At 36.1% G+C, this 17,812-nt stretch overlaps 1 protein-coding gene across 8 annotated transcripts in view; it reads right to left on the minus strand.

Annotated features, from left to right (window-relative positions):
• The window catches only part of Rbp6 (RNA-binding protein 6), a 1,547,649-nt gene that overhangs the window by 801,974 nt on the left and 727,863 nt on the right, over positions 1-17,812 (minus strand). For all 8 annotated transcript variants that reach the window (XM_069847737.1, XM_069847734.1, XM_069847740.1 and 5 more), the window contains one exon: positions 13,647-13,739. In XM_069847737.1, coding sequence (XP_069703838.1) covers positions 13,647-13,739 — 93 coding nt within the window. The remainder of the gene's footprint in view (positions 1-13,646; positions 13,740-17,812) is intronic.

Genomic DNA, 17,812 nt, shown 5'->3' on the forward strand with positions numbered 1-17,812 from the left:
ACCAGGCTTTAACTGGGTTACTAATGCTGTAGTCATCTTTCAGAGACGTAATGTACGATGTTTAAACCACAAGTAAGCGGGTTACCGCTACGTTCCATCCTAAACTTTTAACAACCAGACTCTGGATGAGCATGAAGAAACAAATGCTTAAATATGCTAAGAAATCTGCATAAATTAAAGAAATGCACGCATTACAAATATATTATCATCATTATCAACGAAACAGGGTTTGGGACTATATAATTCTGTACTATAAAATTCAAAAGTTTTGAGTTTCCTCCATCCACGTTTTCGTCATCCGTTAGGACTGTAATGAAGAGAATTTTTAGGTATTAATAATAATAGTTTTATCTTGTCAATATGTTCAAATTAATGGCACTCATACTCTTGAACATTTTGTTTACCTTTATCGTTTTTCTAATATTGCTTGTATGTCAATATTCCTGTCATGATACAAACATGTGAATCGCAAAGCTATCTTGGGAACCGCATTTCTAGACATTATTGGATTTGTGTATGCTCAGTTATATATGTAAAGTTAATATCAGTCAAAAAACTTAAGAAACGCAATTTGAAAAGAATATAATAACAAGTAGAGGAGAATTTTCTGAAAGTAATCGCGGATATAAATACACACACATGAGGGATATCATATTAGATAATTATAAACGAAACTTTGGAATGACAGTTAAAAGAAAAAAAAATAGGAAAAAAGAAGAAAAAATTGTCACTTTTTCTTACATTATCGTGGCCTGACAAACGAAGACATTGCGTGTACTGTAGAGCAGTGATGTCAAAGCAAGCGCATTTTTCTGACCTTGACGTCGTGTGCGGGCATTAAGCGCTAGGTATGCTAGGAGGAATAAGCAGCCTGTTGGATTAAGAAAACAGTGGTGCACAAACTTCAAACGGAACGTGAAATTTTATATCGTTATTTTTATATGGCTTCTTTTTGTTTGTTATTTTCTATGTTGTCTGTAAAACAAAACTACTAACACCTATTTCTTACCCTAATATTGCAGTTGTGTTTTAAACGTTAATAACATAATAAAGAGTAAAGAAGGAATATTCACACAAATTCCATAATAACTACAACTATACTGTACTAAGTGAATTAAACGTAAAGAAAGTGTTATCCCAAAGAAAGACACTGAATATGACATGATAAGTTGAAATTGATATTGATGATATCTTTAGCCTTATAATAGTAATCAAAACAATATTATAGTACAAAGCAAAGTTGTCTAGGTATATGTTTTAACTGTAACTGATATTACATAATAAAACTCTTATCGCATTATGCTTTTAGGTGATATTGGTGCGCAACTTTCTGTTATCAGAATATTAAATTATCTCGAAATCTGCTGTAGCTATAGAGCTGACGTTTTACCAACACATAGGCACATATCTTTTGTTTGTGATGTAACTGTATTTGCTTTGTTAATTCATTTCCTTACAAACAATTTCCATGCGAATATTTTCAAACATTTTAATACACTATCTCCAGTAATACGTATTTACGATATATTAGATTTACGAAAACATTGTTTTAGTACCTGTAAGGCTACTAAACAAACATATCTCAAAATTTCACTTTTCTGTAAAAAAGTTGAGAAAATATTCCTTTTGAATAAAAAAGCAAAGTTGTGAAAAAATGAACATTAAAATTAAAACTTACATTCTTATAATGAACTTATACTTCTCAGATAAATCTAAAAATTATCATGGATACAATTTCAATAAGTTCTCTTCCCTTTATTCATTGAATCAGTGCTGGCCATCCCTGTATATAGCTCGACCAAGCGGTATATACTATCTCTTTCGTCTGTCTCTTTCCTTTCCGCTGTAAAGCGCTCAGACTTTCCTGGACTCTAAAGCGCGCGTTTGCTCCTTTGGGCATCAGTTGACATCACTGCTGTAGAGAATTGTAGAGAAGAAAATAGATTTGAAGGAAAGCAGCTTTACTGGGGCAATATCTTAATAATAAAAATATAACTGAAAACATAAATGTCACTTCACAAACAACAATGAATGTACCTGCAAAAAAAAAATAAATAAATAAATAAAAAAATAAAATAAAATAAAATAAAATAAAAATGACCACACACGGTGTCTTGGAAGACTTAATAGTTTTTGACAGACAAGAGAAAGATCCTTATTTTTGCATCTGCTCTTCCTTTATAATGTATTCGTCTCTTGTACCGTAATAATATATATCCTGTTGATTTTAATATCTAATTGTATATGTGCCAAGTCTGAAATGTATTCCACATAGAGAATAAAAAACGACCAGATAAATGAAATTTGACTGCCCTTATGAACAGACTCATGTCTTTATGTTTTATTTCCTGTCCTCCCCCAAATCTACAAAACACTTTACAGTATGCTGCTATTGTATCATAATTTATACTGCAGAATTGCAACCGAAAGTCTGTCCCAGTGTGATATAATTTTAGTAATTTTCATTATGAAATAGCTAATAACTGCAGTAATACCAGTATATCAAGGTACAAGATACGTCAGTCCAAGTGTTTATAGCTCACTATGTTTTATCCACACTTTTATGCCACATTACGATAACTAATAGAGGACATTAAGGGTATGGAGCCAGGACTACTTTAGTATTTAATATATTACGTCGTTAAAGCCACGCATTGTACGAGCTGGTGAGATTATTTTAGTTATAAAATATAAAAGAATGTAATTTGTTTCAAACTTCAGTTATAATAAATTAATAGTAACCATTAATTTAAATTTCATTCCTGAATACTGCGTGCAGCACTTCTCGAAATTTATTATTCTAAATATAACATGATTGCAGAGTGATATGTTTTACACAGAGTAAGATATGACGACTTGGCGTTTATTTAGGAGCTTGATATCTCTAAATTATAACTTCTTCACTGCAGCATGCTTAAGTTATTAGTTTATATCCGCGTGCACTATATTTTCTTACTTTGAATGCCACGATATCATAATTTCGACACATACTAAATCTCAGAAATGAATTTTAATAATAAAGTTGCAAAAGCAAACCGGTGTATACTAGGAGAAAGGAGATGGCCTTCTGATTCGAAGCCGCTCTCAAGCACGAGTTCGAAACCCGCACGGATCGATTGCTTGGTTGGAATTTTGTGAGACTTTTCAACTGGAAGGTGAATGTCAGATAATTCATGGCAAATCTTTCATCTCATATCGACATAATACCACAGTCTAGTATATACAGTCACGAAGCTCAATACGTAGTAAATATGCATCCATAGATAGTTGCTAACCACTAGGATCGCTACTATCGCCTCATCACAGACAATGCGAAATAGTACCTTCACAGTCAATTGTTCCTAGTACTCTCATAAACTCAAGCTTCGTGACTGTATATACTAAACTGTGATAATACTCTCTTTCCGTCACCAACTCCACAGTCGCTAGATAAACTCGCAATAATAGTAAAGCATTTTAAATAATTTATTAAAATAGGAAAAAGTAAAAGACAAGGAGAAAGGGGGCATGGAGAGAAAAAACAAGTATGAAAAATATAATATCGATGAAAAAAGTTAGAGTAAAATGGTTATACAGAGTTCGCAAAAAAAATGTATACACTTTTTGTCAGACTGTATCGGGATATTGATATTGTCAATTGATTTCAATTACGAGTATATTGTATGTTATATTACAATGTTAAAGTTTTTAACATATTTAATTTTTTTAATCCCTTTGTGCTTATTAGGTAATTCTTGATGAATAATTCAGTCTTTAATATTTCTTTTATGTTTTTTATTTATATTTTCTATATCTGGATTATTTTATTGAGGTAATTCAGGTTATTTATTTGGTAGTCATTTAATTTCCTTTGGTTTGATTTTATTAAGTCTTTCGCTCAACAAATGTCGGTACTTTCATCACGATAGTGAGAAAACAAAATGGCTGGAGCACGTTTGACGTTCGAGCAGCGAAAATGTGTTCTGAAGTGGTTTATGAGATTTGATAATGCCGTTGAAGTGCAGCGTCAGTGGAGGTGGGAGTAAGAAACAGAACCCCCAACCCGCCTAACAATTAAACGCATTATTGACAAGTTTGAGGCGCATGGAACGATTTGTGATATTCACAAAGGAAGATCGGGAAGACCGCGTACAGCTACAAGTCCTGGAGAAGTGCATCTCCAAATGTTACGCACATCAATTTTACCAGGTGTACCTGCGCTTTAAGTGATGATGAGGTCTTATACCAACAGGACGGGGGCGCCACCACATTACCACCTAGCCATATGAGCTTCCCTGGATGACAATCTGCAGGGACATTGGATTGGACGAAAAGGGTCCATTGCGTTCCCTCCACGGTCGCCAGATCTAACCCCTATGGATTTTTACTTGTGGGGAACTGTGAAAGATCAAGTCTATCGACGTAAGCCGTGCACGCTGGAGGACCTTCGCCAGGAGATTACAGCGGCATGTGCAGCGATCTCCAGGCCGCCAACGGCGAACATTTTGAACATCTAAAGTAATCATGTACTTAACTGAAGACAGTTCTACATGTGTGATCAGTATTTAAATGTAAAACAAACACATAATAAATAGTTTTCGTTCCTTAAAGAGTGTATTTTTTTTGGCACACTCTGTATTGTAAACAAAGAAATGTGTGGAATAAGGTGTTGTAACAAAAAAAAAAAGATGGTTATATTCAATAAGAAACTAAAGTGGAAGAAAATAAACATTCTATGCTACAGAAGAAACAGAAATTAATATGTCAATGAATTTTGTTACTATTTTTGACGGAGAGCAACGTACGCCTTTCTTTTCACTAAGAATGTGTAGGGTGACTTTGGAATTGAACGCCACATAAAAATGCAACTCCTTCTCTTGTTCTCTTTGTATCCCACTTGTTCTTCTCGTGTTTCTCTCGCTCCCTTGTTTTGCCTTGTTCTTCTTGTATTCTCCTTGTTCTCCTTGCATTCCCTTGTTTCCTTATATTTCCCCTGTTTCCATGTATTCTATTTGTTCTTCTTGTCTTCCTCTCCTTTTCTTTATCTTCACTTTGATATCCTTGTCTTCCGCTTGATTTCCTTTTCTTGTTCTCTTTGCATTCCCCTTGTTATCCTTGTATTTATCTTTTCCTCCTTGCATTCCTCTTATTCTCCTTATATTCCTCTTATTCTCCTCGTATTCGATTTGTTCTTCTTGCCCTCTCCGCGTTCTCTTTATATTCACTTTGTTCTTCTTGCCTTTCCCTTCATCTCAATATCTTTCTCTTGTTCTCCTTGTAATCACTTTGTTCTCTTTGTATTTCGCTTGTTCTTATTGTATTCCTCCTTATTCTCCTTCTATTTCCTATACTCTCTAAGTTTTCTCCTCATTCTGTCTTCACTTTGTTCTCTTTGCATTTCCCTTGATCTCCTTACCTTTCCCTTATCGTCATCGTATTCCTCTTGTTCTCCTTGTATTCCCACTTTTCTCATTGTCTTGCCCTTGTTCTCTTTATCTTATCTTTTTTCTCTTTGTATTCCCCTTCATCTGCTTGCCTTCCTCTTGTTCTCCATGTATTCCTCTCGTTTTCCTTATATTCCTCATTTTCTCCTTTTATTCTTCTTGTTTAATTTCTCGCCCACGATAGATTATCGCAGCCAAACGTAGTTCCACGTAATGAAGTGCACTGGAGCAGTGGTACTCATTACGCGGCCCGCGGGTCGCATGTGGCTCTCAAAGACATTTATTGCTGCTCTTGAGCTAATATTACTATTACAATTCTTTTTCTGAGAATTGTTTTTTTTTTTTTTTTTTTAATTTCTGTAATAATGTGCAACTGGAGAAAACTTTGGTTACCCTGCATCATTACTGCTAGTGAAGGAGTTCAACAATGACACGTAAGCTATTTGTTTTCTTTAAAAAAAGCTAGTATCATGTCCCACGTGCTTATTATGTGTTGATATAATAATAGGCTATAAATATGTTATCTTGATATAGTTATATTACAATAGCGTACATTCAAATTTTGATAACAAGTATCCAAAACATTCCCAATCAAGGATAGAAAACCTGAAAATGTTAAAAATGCCCGTAATATCTGAACAGAAAGTAATGTATGCCACTGTGCATAAAAACGAAATGAATAGAAAAGCATCGTATCACGTAGTACAGTGGTCGTTAGCACTCGCTGAAATGGGTAGAGTGCATGGAGGCTAAGGAACTCTGCTCCGTCGTGCACAAGGGATAGAGAGGCAGCATACCCGCCAGCAGCGACGATTGCACGCTACGGCTGTGTCTTGTCCGCGGGTAAGGAACACTAGCTCGTACGTGCAGTGTTCTGATGATCCCTAACGTAGTAGAAATGAAGCCATTTACAGATCCATAGATTTTAAATAGAGCCTTCTAGCTGTATGTGACTTTTTATTTGATAAATTTTAAAATTCAAAATAGATTACGGATTTACAAATGAAATAGAACACCAAATCAATCTGCTCGTAGTGATATGATTTTCTTACAGAAGAGTAGCAGAGTCCGCCCTTAATCTTCAAGAATACTAAAAATGTTAGTTATTTTATATTTAAATAATAATAATATTGTTCTAAATACAGTACTTAAAAATCCGCCTATTTTGTTAAGTTTCAATACTGTAAAATACATTGTGACTCTCGGCAAATTACTATTTCTTATTTTTGGCTCTCCTCTAATTTTTAGTGAGTACCACTGCACTAGAGTAAAGCTCTGCAACCTGTTTTTTTTTTTTTTTTTTTTTTTTTTTTTGCAAAAACTCCATGTATTACGTGTCATTTGTCTAACAGCGGGAAAAATTTCGATAACAAGTCTAAGTATGTAATCAATTCAAGTGGGATTCAAATTCTCGTTCCAGTGCGGCCTCAGAACACGAGCCCCGCTCGCTAATCCCTAGACCACGCCGGTGGCTACGCTGTTATAACGAAAGGAAGAAGGATGTGAAAAGAAAGAAGAAAGGAAAAAGCGTAACAAAAAATTAGATATATGAAGAAGAAAATAAAGAGAATGACAAAACTGTTGAAAAGAGGTATCTAATTTTATTGCAGTTTTGCATACGATCGCCTTCTGTTGTCGGAAGCGAGACTAGGTAACTGTTGAAGTGTATGCAGCCGCCCACGTGCAGTGCACACAAGACAGTTCACGTTGAATTAAAACAAGAAGTGCAAACCCGAGCACGACGCAGACTGCATCCGAGTTGATATATCGCCTCGTTAAATCTTTTGGCTGTCAGCAAGTTTATTTAACCGCCTTGCATGCAGTTCATTTTGAGATTGTTCAGATGCACCCGTCACACACAGCGCACGGTTCATAAACACCTATTAATGACCATTTGACTTAATATAACTCAAATTCTCCGCTATAATCCAGACGGTGCGGTGGCGTTTTCATGTATACTGTAGTAACGACGATAGATGGAACTGAAGAGCTCTCTCTTGTCACACAGATACAGCAGAAATGGGTAAATTTTAATCGCTACTTTACTGTTTGTGCAAGAGACTTCATACGGTACCAAGAACTACGGAATAAGAACTATCGAATCCATTAAAAAAACTATCGGTTTTTAGTTTTAAAATACCCGAGTTAATTAATTTGATTTTCAAATTAGGATACAAATTAAAATCTGAATCTAATTTCAAACAGTTTTTTTTTATGTATGTGTAGCAAATTCATAACATATTAACGAGTTGTGGAATTTCCCTAAGGGACAAAATATCGAACGAAAAGCTAAGCACACTACTGAAACTAAGGATCTTGTAAAGCGAGCAATGAAGACAAAATGGAAATGGAAAGGACACGTAGATACAACAATCACTATGTGAGATCCCTACATCAGCAGGAGAGCACAAGGAAAACCAAAACTCAGATGAACGGGCATGTTTATAAGAGAGGTAGACAAACAATGGTCATCAGGTCAAGAGTTGGGAAGGACAGGAAAGTGTGGAGAGAAATAGAGAAGAAGGTATCCAATGAATCTGACAAGCAAACATTCTGACGAGGGCAGATAAAAAGTTAAATATTTATCTTCTACCATGTTAATAATGTCAAAAGAAATGCTTACACAAATTTTGGCTACTCGAGCGCAATTACGAGGGCCGTAAAAAAGTAAGTTCGCCAGGGGTCGTTAACAGAAAGGAAACACAATTTCATTGGAAAATTATTGTAACAGACACAGCAATTGTAGAACTATTTTTCAACATATTCCCCACCGGAATTGATACATTTGTCATACCATGGGATAGACAGAGAGGTCCACACCTGTGGAGTAACGGTTAGCGCGTCTGGCCGCGAAACCGGGTGGCCCGGGTTCGATTTCCGGTGGGGCAAGTTACCTGGTTGAGGTTTCTTCCGGGGTTTTCCCTCAAGCCAATATGAGCAAATGCTGAGTAACTTTCGGTGTTGGACCCCGGACTCATTTCACCGGCATTATCACCTTCATCTCATTCAGACGCTAAATAACCTAAGCTGTTGATAAAGCGTCGTAAAATAACCTACTAAAATAAAACAAATCGACAGAGAGGTGCAGGCAGATGTCAAACGCTGGTTCCAATCCCAGGCGGTTGACTTATACGTCACAAGGATACAAAAATTGATCCCATGGTATGACAAATGTTTCAATTCCAATGGGGAATATGTTGGCAAATAGCATAACAATGCCTGTATCTGTTTCAATAAATCTTTCCATGCAATTATTCTTTTTTTCTGTAAACGGCCCCAGGGAAAATCACTTTGTGGGCGGTCTCGTAATTGCGGTCGAGTGGCTAAAATTTGTATAAGCACTCCTTTTGACATTATTAACATGGTGGTAGAAAAAAATTTAACTTTTTTATCTGCCCCCATCAGAATGTTTGCTTGTGAGCAGGCAACGTAATTAAGAATAAGGAGGGATTGGTTTATAACAGTATAGTGTAGTAGTATTCAATCTTATTTGCTAGCATACTCCCAAATATATTTGTACTCCCAAATGTATTGCAAATATAATAATTAACAAAACACTATGATTTTGTACTAAAATACATTTTTATTATTATTATTATTATTATTATTATTATTATTATTATTATTATTATTATTATTATTATTATTATTATTATTATAGGTCTAGTAGTTATTGATGTAATAATAGTGATGATTAACGTAAAATGTTATTAAGCAAGGAAAAACTAGAGTTGATATTGCAAAAGAAACTATAATATAATACCATAATTATCAACAAGTATAAAAAAATAAATGTATTTCAGCATTTTTACATATGTAATCAGTGGCACGCGTACAATCCCGCGTACCCCTAGGGATAGGCGTACCATAGTTTGAATATCACTGATATATTGTATAGCAGTGCTTAACAGTGAAATCACAAAAGTATCCTTAAGGGACAGTGGGTGATGTGATAAAAGAAGAGTATTTTCTCTTCACTCGCTAATTGCGAGAGAACACTTGTTAAACAGTAAGAGAGACAATCACTGCAGGCGCAAGATTGGCATTTGACAGATAATGTGTAAAAGTGAGCCTAACAGTAATAGCGAACACGTAACTTTACTCTATGTAGAAAATTATCAAATAAGGAGAACAACCACACAATCAGAGCTTCGAATTGTCCATACAGTACGTTCAAATGCACCACTTCTGTCTAGGAGACCTAAGTTTGTTACTTAACAGCGTACTTCAAACTTCATCAAAAGAAACCGACTTGGGTTAACATTAATTATTCTGTTGGCAACATTTCAATTAATGATAAAATTTAAAAAAAAAATTGAGCCGTGCATGCCGGCTCAGCCGCCAGGACAACCTACTACACCTCATTTTAACTGGGACGACATCTATACTATGAGAATTTCCTACCTTTCATCCTTATTGGCCAGCAGAAATTATGGGTGTGTAAGAGAGGGAGACCCGAGCTCAGCTGAATAGTTGCGGTAGATTGCCATGACACTCAGAAATATCTAGGGATGTAGTGAGAAACAACTAGTGAAAATGTATTGGGTATTCGGAATCTATCATCATGTAGGGTATAAATGATTAATAGACTCGGAAACCTGTAGGCAGGTAGTGAAGGTTATCTAGTGTAAAGTGTATTTCGTCGTTGTTCCTGCAATAACTCCTATGTGCAAAATATAAAGTTGTTCAGTAGGAAGAGAAAACATTAATTCAGTCTATGGCAGCAGTAGATAGGAGACGGTGAATTCTTACATTTTCGAAAGAAAGAAACAAAATTACATATAGGAGATTTTATTATTTGCTGTATCACTATTTAAGTTATTAATACAGCAAAAATCTGAAAATCTGTAAATATGTCACATACGAGTTATTGCAGGAACGACGATTTGCTACTCGGATTCTATTCTACACATGTAGTCAGGTTCAACTAGTTAACGTGATGTTTAGTATTCAGGACATATTTGTTACACTTACAAGGAGAGGACATGCTCTGTATATCACCGAATGGAATAAGATTGTGTGAGATGAAAGTACAAGACGTACTGTTTAAAGTGATACCTGATATGTGTGGCCAATGACCCCTCGTTTTGAAAATATTGGCTATTGTTTGTGACATACTTCCGTTAAGTGCTCAATAGGGAAGCATTAGACTGTGTAACAGCGTAGTCCATATTGTTGGATGCTGAGTTGTTATCCAGGCAACCTGAGTTCGAATCTTAACTGGTCCTACATTTTTTTCTTTTAATAATGATTAATATTGTGATCACAGTTATCTATTTACATACCTATATCATATTTCTCAATGTATTGAATGCTTCATCATGTTTAAACAAATTACTAATTAACTAACATTGTATTGTAAAGGATAAACAATAAAATACTGCTCACGTAGGAAGGTAAGACGTGTCACTGGTGTCTGTTTTATTTCTGTAGCAGCTATTCCATTTCATTTTGTACCCGATTCATTATGTTGTCATAGGAACACACAAAACATACATACATGCACAGCAAATGAAAGAAGGTTGTCCACAGTCACACACATTTTTTCGCACTTCTGCTGCGAAACAGATATCCTTCACATTCACAAACACTTCTTGTTCGTTTATCAATTTTGATGCATACCACGCATTTTTCAACATGGCTTTGATTGCCTGGATGACAACTCAGCATCCAACCACATGAGCTACTCCGTTACACAGTTTAATGCTTCCCTGTTAGGCACCTAAGGGAAGTATGTCGCAAACAATAGCCAATATTTCCAAAACGAGGGGTCATTGGCCACCCATACCAGGTATGACTTTAAACAGTGTGTCTTGTACTTTCATGTCACAAAATCTGATTTAATTCGGTGATATACAGAGCGTGTCCTCACCTTGTTAGTATTTGTAAACATGTAGAGAACGTCAACCAGCTTAGACTTGAAAACGGCCGTTATACAGTGATAGTCAGTCAGTGCGGTATTGCGATAGATTTAGAAATCCGCCTAGTCGCAGTTAGATGTTGGAAACAGTATTTAGACTGTTCAAAAATCTGTCTCGGCGTAATTGTGTCAATGGGAGAATGTGCACATTTATATTAGGCTTACATTAATTCAACACACTCATGGAATTATGATTCCTACGTACCATTACTAAAATCTTGTTTAGGTATTTAAAATTGGCATTCAAAAGAGCCTTTGACTTCTAACTCCTGAATTCTACGTAACGCGAATAGAACAATGGAAATTATACAAGTCTTAACATACGAACAGCTTTGGGCATCAAAAGCTTTAAAACGCCGTACTACGACCTCTTTAAGCCCAGGGAGGATAAGGTGGTGTGAGTTAGAATGTTCTGTGTCTGCACACCTAATAAAATTGGAACGGGGCCCGGAAATTTGATTACTATATCACAATCCGTACTATGAAATGAGATAATGGCCTGACTTCATTAGTGTACCGATAATGACACTTGTGCAGTTCTCTTGCCATCAAGTCTTAGTTACATCCAAGATTTACACCATAATTGCCAGCAGAACTGCAGTTAAGCTGGGAAACGCACGAGCCCGCAAGAATGGAAGTTATAATAAATTACTTTCAAGATATCACTGGTATAATTTTGAGTAGAGTATATTCTACTGATTTGATCTGTTCGAAAGTCTGTAGACACATGCACCAGATAGTTGAATAAGTAAACAGTAACGTGACCACACATTAATAACAACAAACATAAATATTGCAAGAGAAGAATATTAAATAGATTGAGAAGTTTTGTGAAGATACATCACAAAAATGTTAAATAGTTCGAAGATAGGCGTTGTGGAAAGCAAACATGGAGAGATAAATTATAAACAATTTTTTTAAATATAATAAGCCATTTTGAGGTAAGATATGCGAAAAGTAATAGGCCTAAATACAGTTGAAAATTAAAAACATAATTCTGCCCTTATAACTTAAAAACTTTAACTCAGGTTAATAAAATTTTACAGGAAAGAGCTTTTTATTATCTATCAATTTTTTTGCTCTAAATTTTAATATGAATACTTTAAGACTGCTTCGAAGGGAGTTAGGACAGAGAGAAATAGTAAATTTACAACATAGACCATATGATAATTACATAATATGTCCAAAATCTAGAATATATCGGACTTACGACTTTCTGATTTATTAAAAAAAGGCCAGAATTCTGTTAATATACCTTTACTTCATAAATATGAACAAGTTTTATGGAAGTATATTTTTTGGAAGAAAAAAGAAGAATAAAAGCTGCAAGCAAACTAGACACAATCATTATTATTAGAAACAAATTAAGTGAAACATAATCCTTGTTAAATAAGCTACAAGTAAGTTTTGCGAGAAGAAATCTCGTAATTTTTAATTCACAAACATATATATTGTAAGTTTATAGAAAAATAATAACACAATTAGTTTAAAAGAAGTAAAGAATGATTTAGTAAGTTTTAAGATTATATTCAACTTCAAGAAAATTTACGAAGAATATCTAAAGTAAAAAACTGATAAAGCAATTTGAAGGTAAATCTTATAACAAATGAACACATTATACCATTTAGACGTAATTTCATAAATGAATTTAGAAGTCACGTTTTTTGAAGAATTAAGAATAGCTTGGCGATGCCATTTTACAATTCTAAAGCTCCTAATTATAAACAGTTTTGCAGATACGAGTTATGGAAGAATAAAATATCAAACGTGGTCGTGACATTCAGTACAATGACGGGATTAATCCTTGAGCAAACTTGAACTTGCAGAAACGGAAATGAATAATACAGAGGCTTGTTCATTAACCGAATGTCTTCTTTCTCAACGTTTAGATTAGAAATCAAATTTCAGTACGGTACGTGTATTAATAGAACTATGGAAATAATTAATCATTATTCTCAGAATATTAAACGAAATTAAGCTAATTTTTGCTCTATCTGAAACTTTACGTATACGTAGAGTAGCACCTGATATGAATTTTCAAGTAATTTTCTAATTGAAACTTATATTGATTCATTCGAGGAAGTGTACTCTGCACCTCGTATATAATGCAAAGAATGCACACATAGAACCGTAATTGAAACGTTATAAACTCAACGAGATTATTTTATTAATGCTGCTTTCCACAAACGCCTACGTTGCATAAACTGTTAAGCTTCCCCGGTGCGAAATTTCATTTAAATTCTCGGAAAGCACAAGAGCGTCAGGTGTGAGCATGCTTTCAAGTAGAAATACTCAGAACTCACCGGTCCGAACTGCTCGAAGTAATTCTTGACGTCTTCTAGCGTCGTGGGCGCCGACAAGCCGCCCACAAATATTTTCTTCGTCCGTGTGACCATCTGCAACATAAAAACATTACGATTAAATTCCAGGACGGTGTAAACTTTATACAAAGTAGAATCAATGTTTTCGCTGCCTGGTGATAGTGAGACATTGCTTTGCGACTACGTGAACATAGTACCACATATAATAAATTTAAGTTCATCGGCAATATTCGATCAGTAGGCCTATACAGCCGTGAATATACGAACAATGTTAGCTTACGTGAAATTTGATACATTGGCAACAAGGTAGTCCATCATATACAATTTTAGACAAAGAATAACCGAAATTCTGAGAATACTTCAACTACATTCCGTTTCTGAAATCTATAGAGTAAGTCGACGCATTTGGTTGGAGCCGATGACAAGCGAATGAGCGGAACCTATCAGTCCTGGACTGTGTTGCGGGCTGCATCGGCTCATGGCCGCTAAGGGGTAAGATGCGCGTGGCAGAAGGTGATCGGTAGAGTGGCATTTTAGACCACCTGCGCACAGGACTTGTTTCTCTCCTATACTCTACAGATTCCAGAAACGGAGTATAGCTAATAATGAACATTACTTAGGCCGTAGTGGAGTGTGTAAGTGGTCAAATATGCGGCCCTATCCCGCCACACATAGTTTCATATCTGCAGTATACATCGGCAACAAGCGATAAGTCTACTCGCGTTGATGTTTGAACTACGTAAGCTTAAGTGTGTTACAATGGGAGCATCTTTTCAACATTTGAATGCAATGTTAATATAATTTTTGTAAATTTAGTTACGCAATAAACGAAATGCTGTTAATTCTCCAACTATTGTATATTGAAGAAACCATTGACTCTAGCGTAGACTAGTGTTTAAGTAGCGAAATTGTTGTTGAAGGTAGAGGTAATCTTCAACTTTCCAGCTAAAAGGTAGCCTTCAGTGGATTCTCAAAAACGTTTTTCATGACATAGCAGCAATTGTACCAACGCTGATAGAAGTACATCGCGAGGAAAATTACTATAAAGGTGTATATGAATAAGGTAGCCTGCCATAACTATGAAACAACCTTCCGAGGCAGCCGTCGTCCACGAAAGAATATATTACATAGATGTACATAAATCAACAAAATTAAACTCCTTGCTAACTACAGATTGTTCAGCAAAAATGAAAGACAATTCGCAGTTCAAGTATTATACGTATAGCTAAACATAGGCTACATAAATAACCAAAAACAACCCGTTTGTAAACCAATGAATATCAAATCAACACGAGTTATAATCTCCTGCTCATCTATTACAGAGATATAAATACATAATCAAGACCAATCAATTCATTTGTAAACATTAGATTGCCAATATTCAACATGAAACACAATCTGCAGGCCATATAATCCTACATAATTATATTTCATAAACAATTATCTGCAAATACTACACTGCCAGAACAACTTTGAAGTCAATTTTTAGTTCATTTATTATATGGATAGGTTACACAAGACATAATAAAAAATTATTTGTAGAAACTAAATATCGCATAGTAATATAAGAAAATTTCTGGTAATACAATATTTACATATACAAAATAGTGAACATTATATTTCTAAGTTGTTCTGGATAGGACAGACTTGACTAATGTAAAGAAACTGCTGACGAGACAATGTATTCTTAACAAATATGTGGTCCACAGCTGTGAAGTAACGGTTAGCATGCCTGACCATGAAACGAGCGAGCTCGGGTTCAAATCCTGGTTGGGATAAGTTATCTGGTTGAGGTTTTTTCAGGGGTATTCCTTCAATCCATCAAGAGCAAAGGCTGGGTAACTTTCGGCGCTGGGCCCTGGATTCATTTCGTCGGCATTATCATCTTCATATCATTCCGGCGCTAGATAACCACAGTAGCTGAGAAAGCGTCGTAAAATAACCCATTAAAAATATATCGGATAAAGATGCATGAAAATCCGAAGTGTGGGTCTAGAGAATAGCTGTAAGAAATCATTCGGTATCTAATTCGTTAAAGATTTCATAAACTTTAGAGGATACATTCTTTCGGCATAAAATTCGGGGTAAGGGATATTACCAAAATGAAACTGAGCCCTCACAGGTAAATATGAAGGAGAATAAAAAGAATAATTCACTTTATTATCTCGGCTGATTTTTTTAATGGTGAGGTGATCCTATTTTCCAACACTCGTGGTGGATACTGGGAAAATAAAATAACCATATAAGACCTGACATTTTTATCGTCCAGGTCGGGTTGAGAAATTTAGAAATAATAGGGATCTATTTAAATGAAATAATAAACGATGTGGAGATAAAAGTCAGGTTTGTTTCAATAAAGGTAAAATGTATTAGCAATGGAAGTGGATTTTTGGAGATGTGTCATGATATTCAGGAAAGATCTATCGTCCTCAGTGAAGCAGTAATTAGGAGAGGGAGAGATCGATTTATTATCGAAATGATATCTCCATATTTTTTTTGTTACATGTATTCGCGGGGATGTTCTGGCGACTTGGTTAGACTTAGCTACCCACTCAGATGGTTCACATCCTCTCGTCACTTGTCAGAATCGGACAGATTTAGGGCCACCTTGGGCAGGGTTCTGCATTGACGCTCGTCGAGGCGTAAAATCAGAGAGTTAGACGAACGGGGTTCTCCAAAATCGACAAACTAATTGGATGTTATGGGAAATCCAAAGTTTAAATTTAGAGATGACGTATTTCGCGCCCAATAAGAAGAGATCGTGGTTCAGCTTATGAGGTCACTTTGGACCAATAGAGAATAGATTTTAGGCCGGTTGAGTGACGTAGTTTTTAGCCAATAGGATAGTTAGTTTTAGCATAGGATAGGTTTTTATAAATAAGGGTGACGGGGAGCGGAGATGAGCACAACATCTCATCGTGTCGGCGGCCCTACATACAGGACACAATCACAACATCTCATCGTGTCGGCGGCCCTACATACAGGGCACAATCACAACTTCTTATCGTGTCGGTGGCCCTACATACAGGGCACGATCACAACTTCTTATCGTGTCGGCGGCCCTACATACAGGGCACAATAACTACTATTTCGCTTCGTGTCGACAGGATCACAACTTCTTATCGTGTCGGCGGCCCTACATACAGGGCACAATCACAACATCTCATCGTGTCGGCGGCCCTACATACAGGGCACAATCACTACTCCTTTTCGCGGCGACAGGACAACTACTACTTCGTTTCGTGCCGACAGGATAACTACTTTTCTTCATGTAGACGGCGCGACATCTTTTTTTTCGTGTCGGCGGCCCAACTTAATAGTCTTTCTTCCGGCGAAGACTCGATAGATAGAACTTTGTCATCGGCGAGACCACTCGTCAACGTTTAGGAGCTTCGATCATAGTGTACTGGGCAGAGTATTGAATTTATAGTATCGGTTAGGTCTTATTCAGAGTGGCCATAGAGTCGATACAGAAGTGCGACCAACGATTGAATTATAAGTCAGCCGGAAATACATACTCTAGGGTTTACCAAGTGAATACGACAATAAACTTATAGTTTTGGAGTTTACACTGCCTTTTATATAAGTAGCCGGCTTGGTATTATTCCCGACATCATCTTATACCACAACAGTACCTCGGCTACCCTGAGTGAATCTCACGCAACACCGAGCCGCACCCACCCACAAATGGTCTCCAACGTGGGGTCACAATAACCAACACCCACCCTCATCAGTGTTGCAGAGATTATTGTTTCTGTATCTGGAACCAAGATATGCAGGTTCCATCAATACGATAGAATTTTTGGGTGGAAACAAAAACTAAATGCAATTTCCATTCATAAGGATGAACAAAGAAGAATTCTGTGTCCATTCCCATTAGTCCAGTCTCAGTTCGTTATAAGACATCATGTCGATAAAATAATAGAGGACAGATAATGTAGGATAATGGTGAAATGTCGACTCATTATCTCACTAGTTGTATAGGAATTTGTGTAATAATCCTGTCGAAGTAGTACAGACAGGTTATTTAGTCCCGACAGCTCGGCGACGCGAAAGAGGGGAAGTAAAAGGAGTAGTGGTGAGAGCTTCGTAATAGAGATGAGGGTGAGCGGTCGGTAAAGGAATGCAGTACAGCTTAACTGTACTAG

This window comes from Periplaneta americana, chromosome 15 (genome assembly GCF_040183065.1).
Source record: "Periplaneta americana isolate PAMFEO1 chromosome 15, P.americana_PAMFEO1_priV1, whole genome shotgun sequence".
Lineage (NCBI taxonomy): Eukaryota > Metazoa > Arthropoda > Insecta > Blattodea > Blattidae > Periplaneta > Periplaneta americana.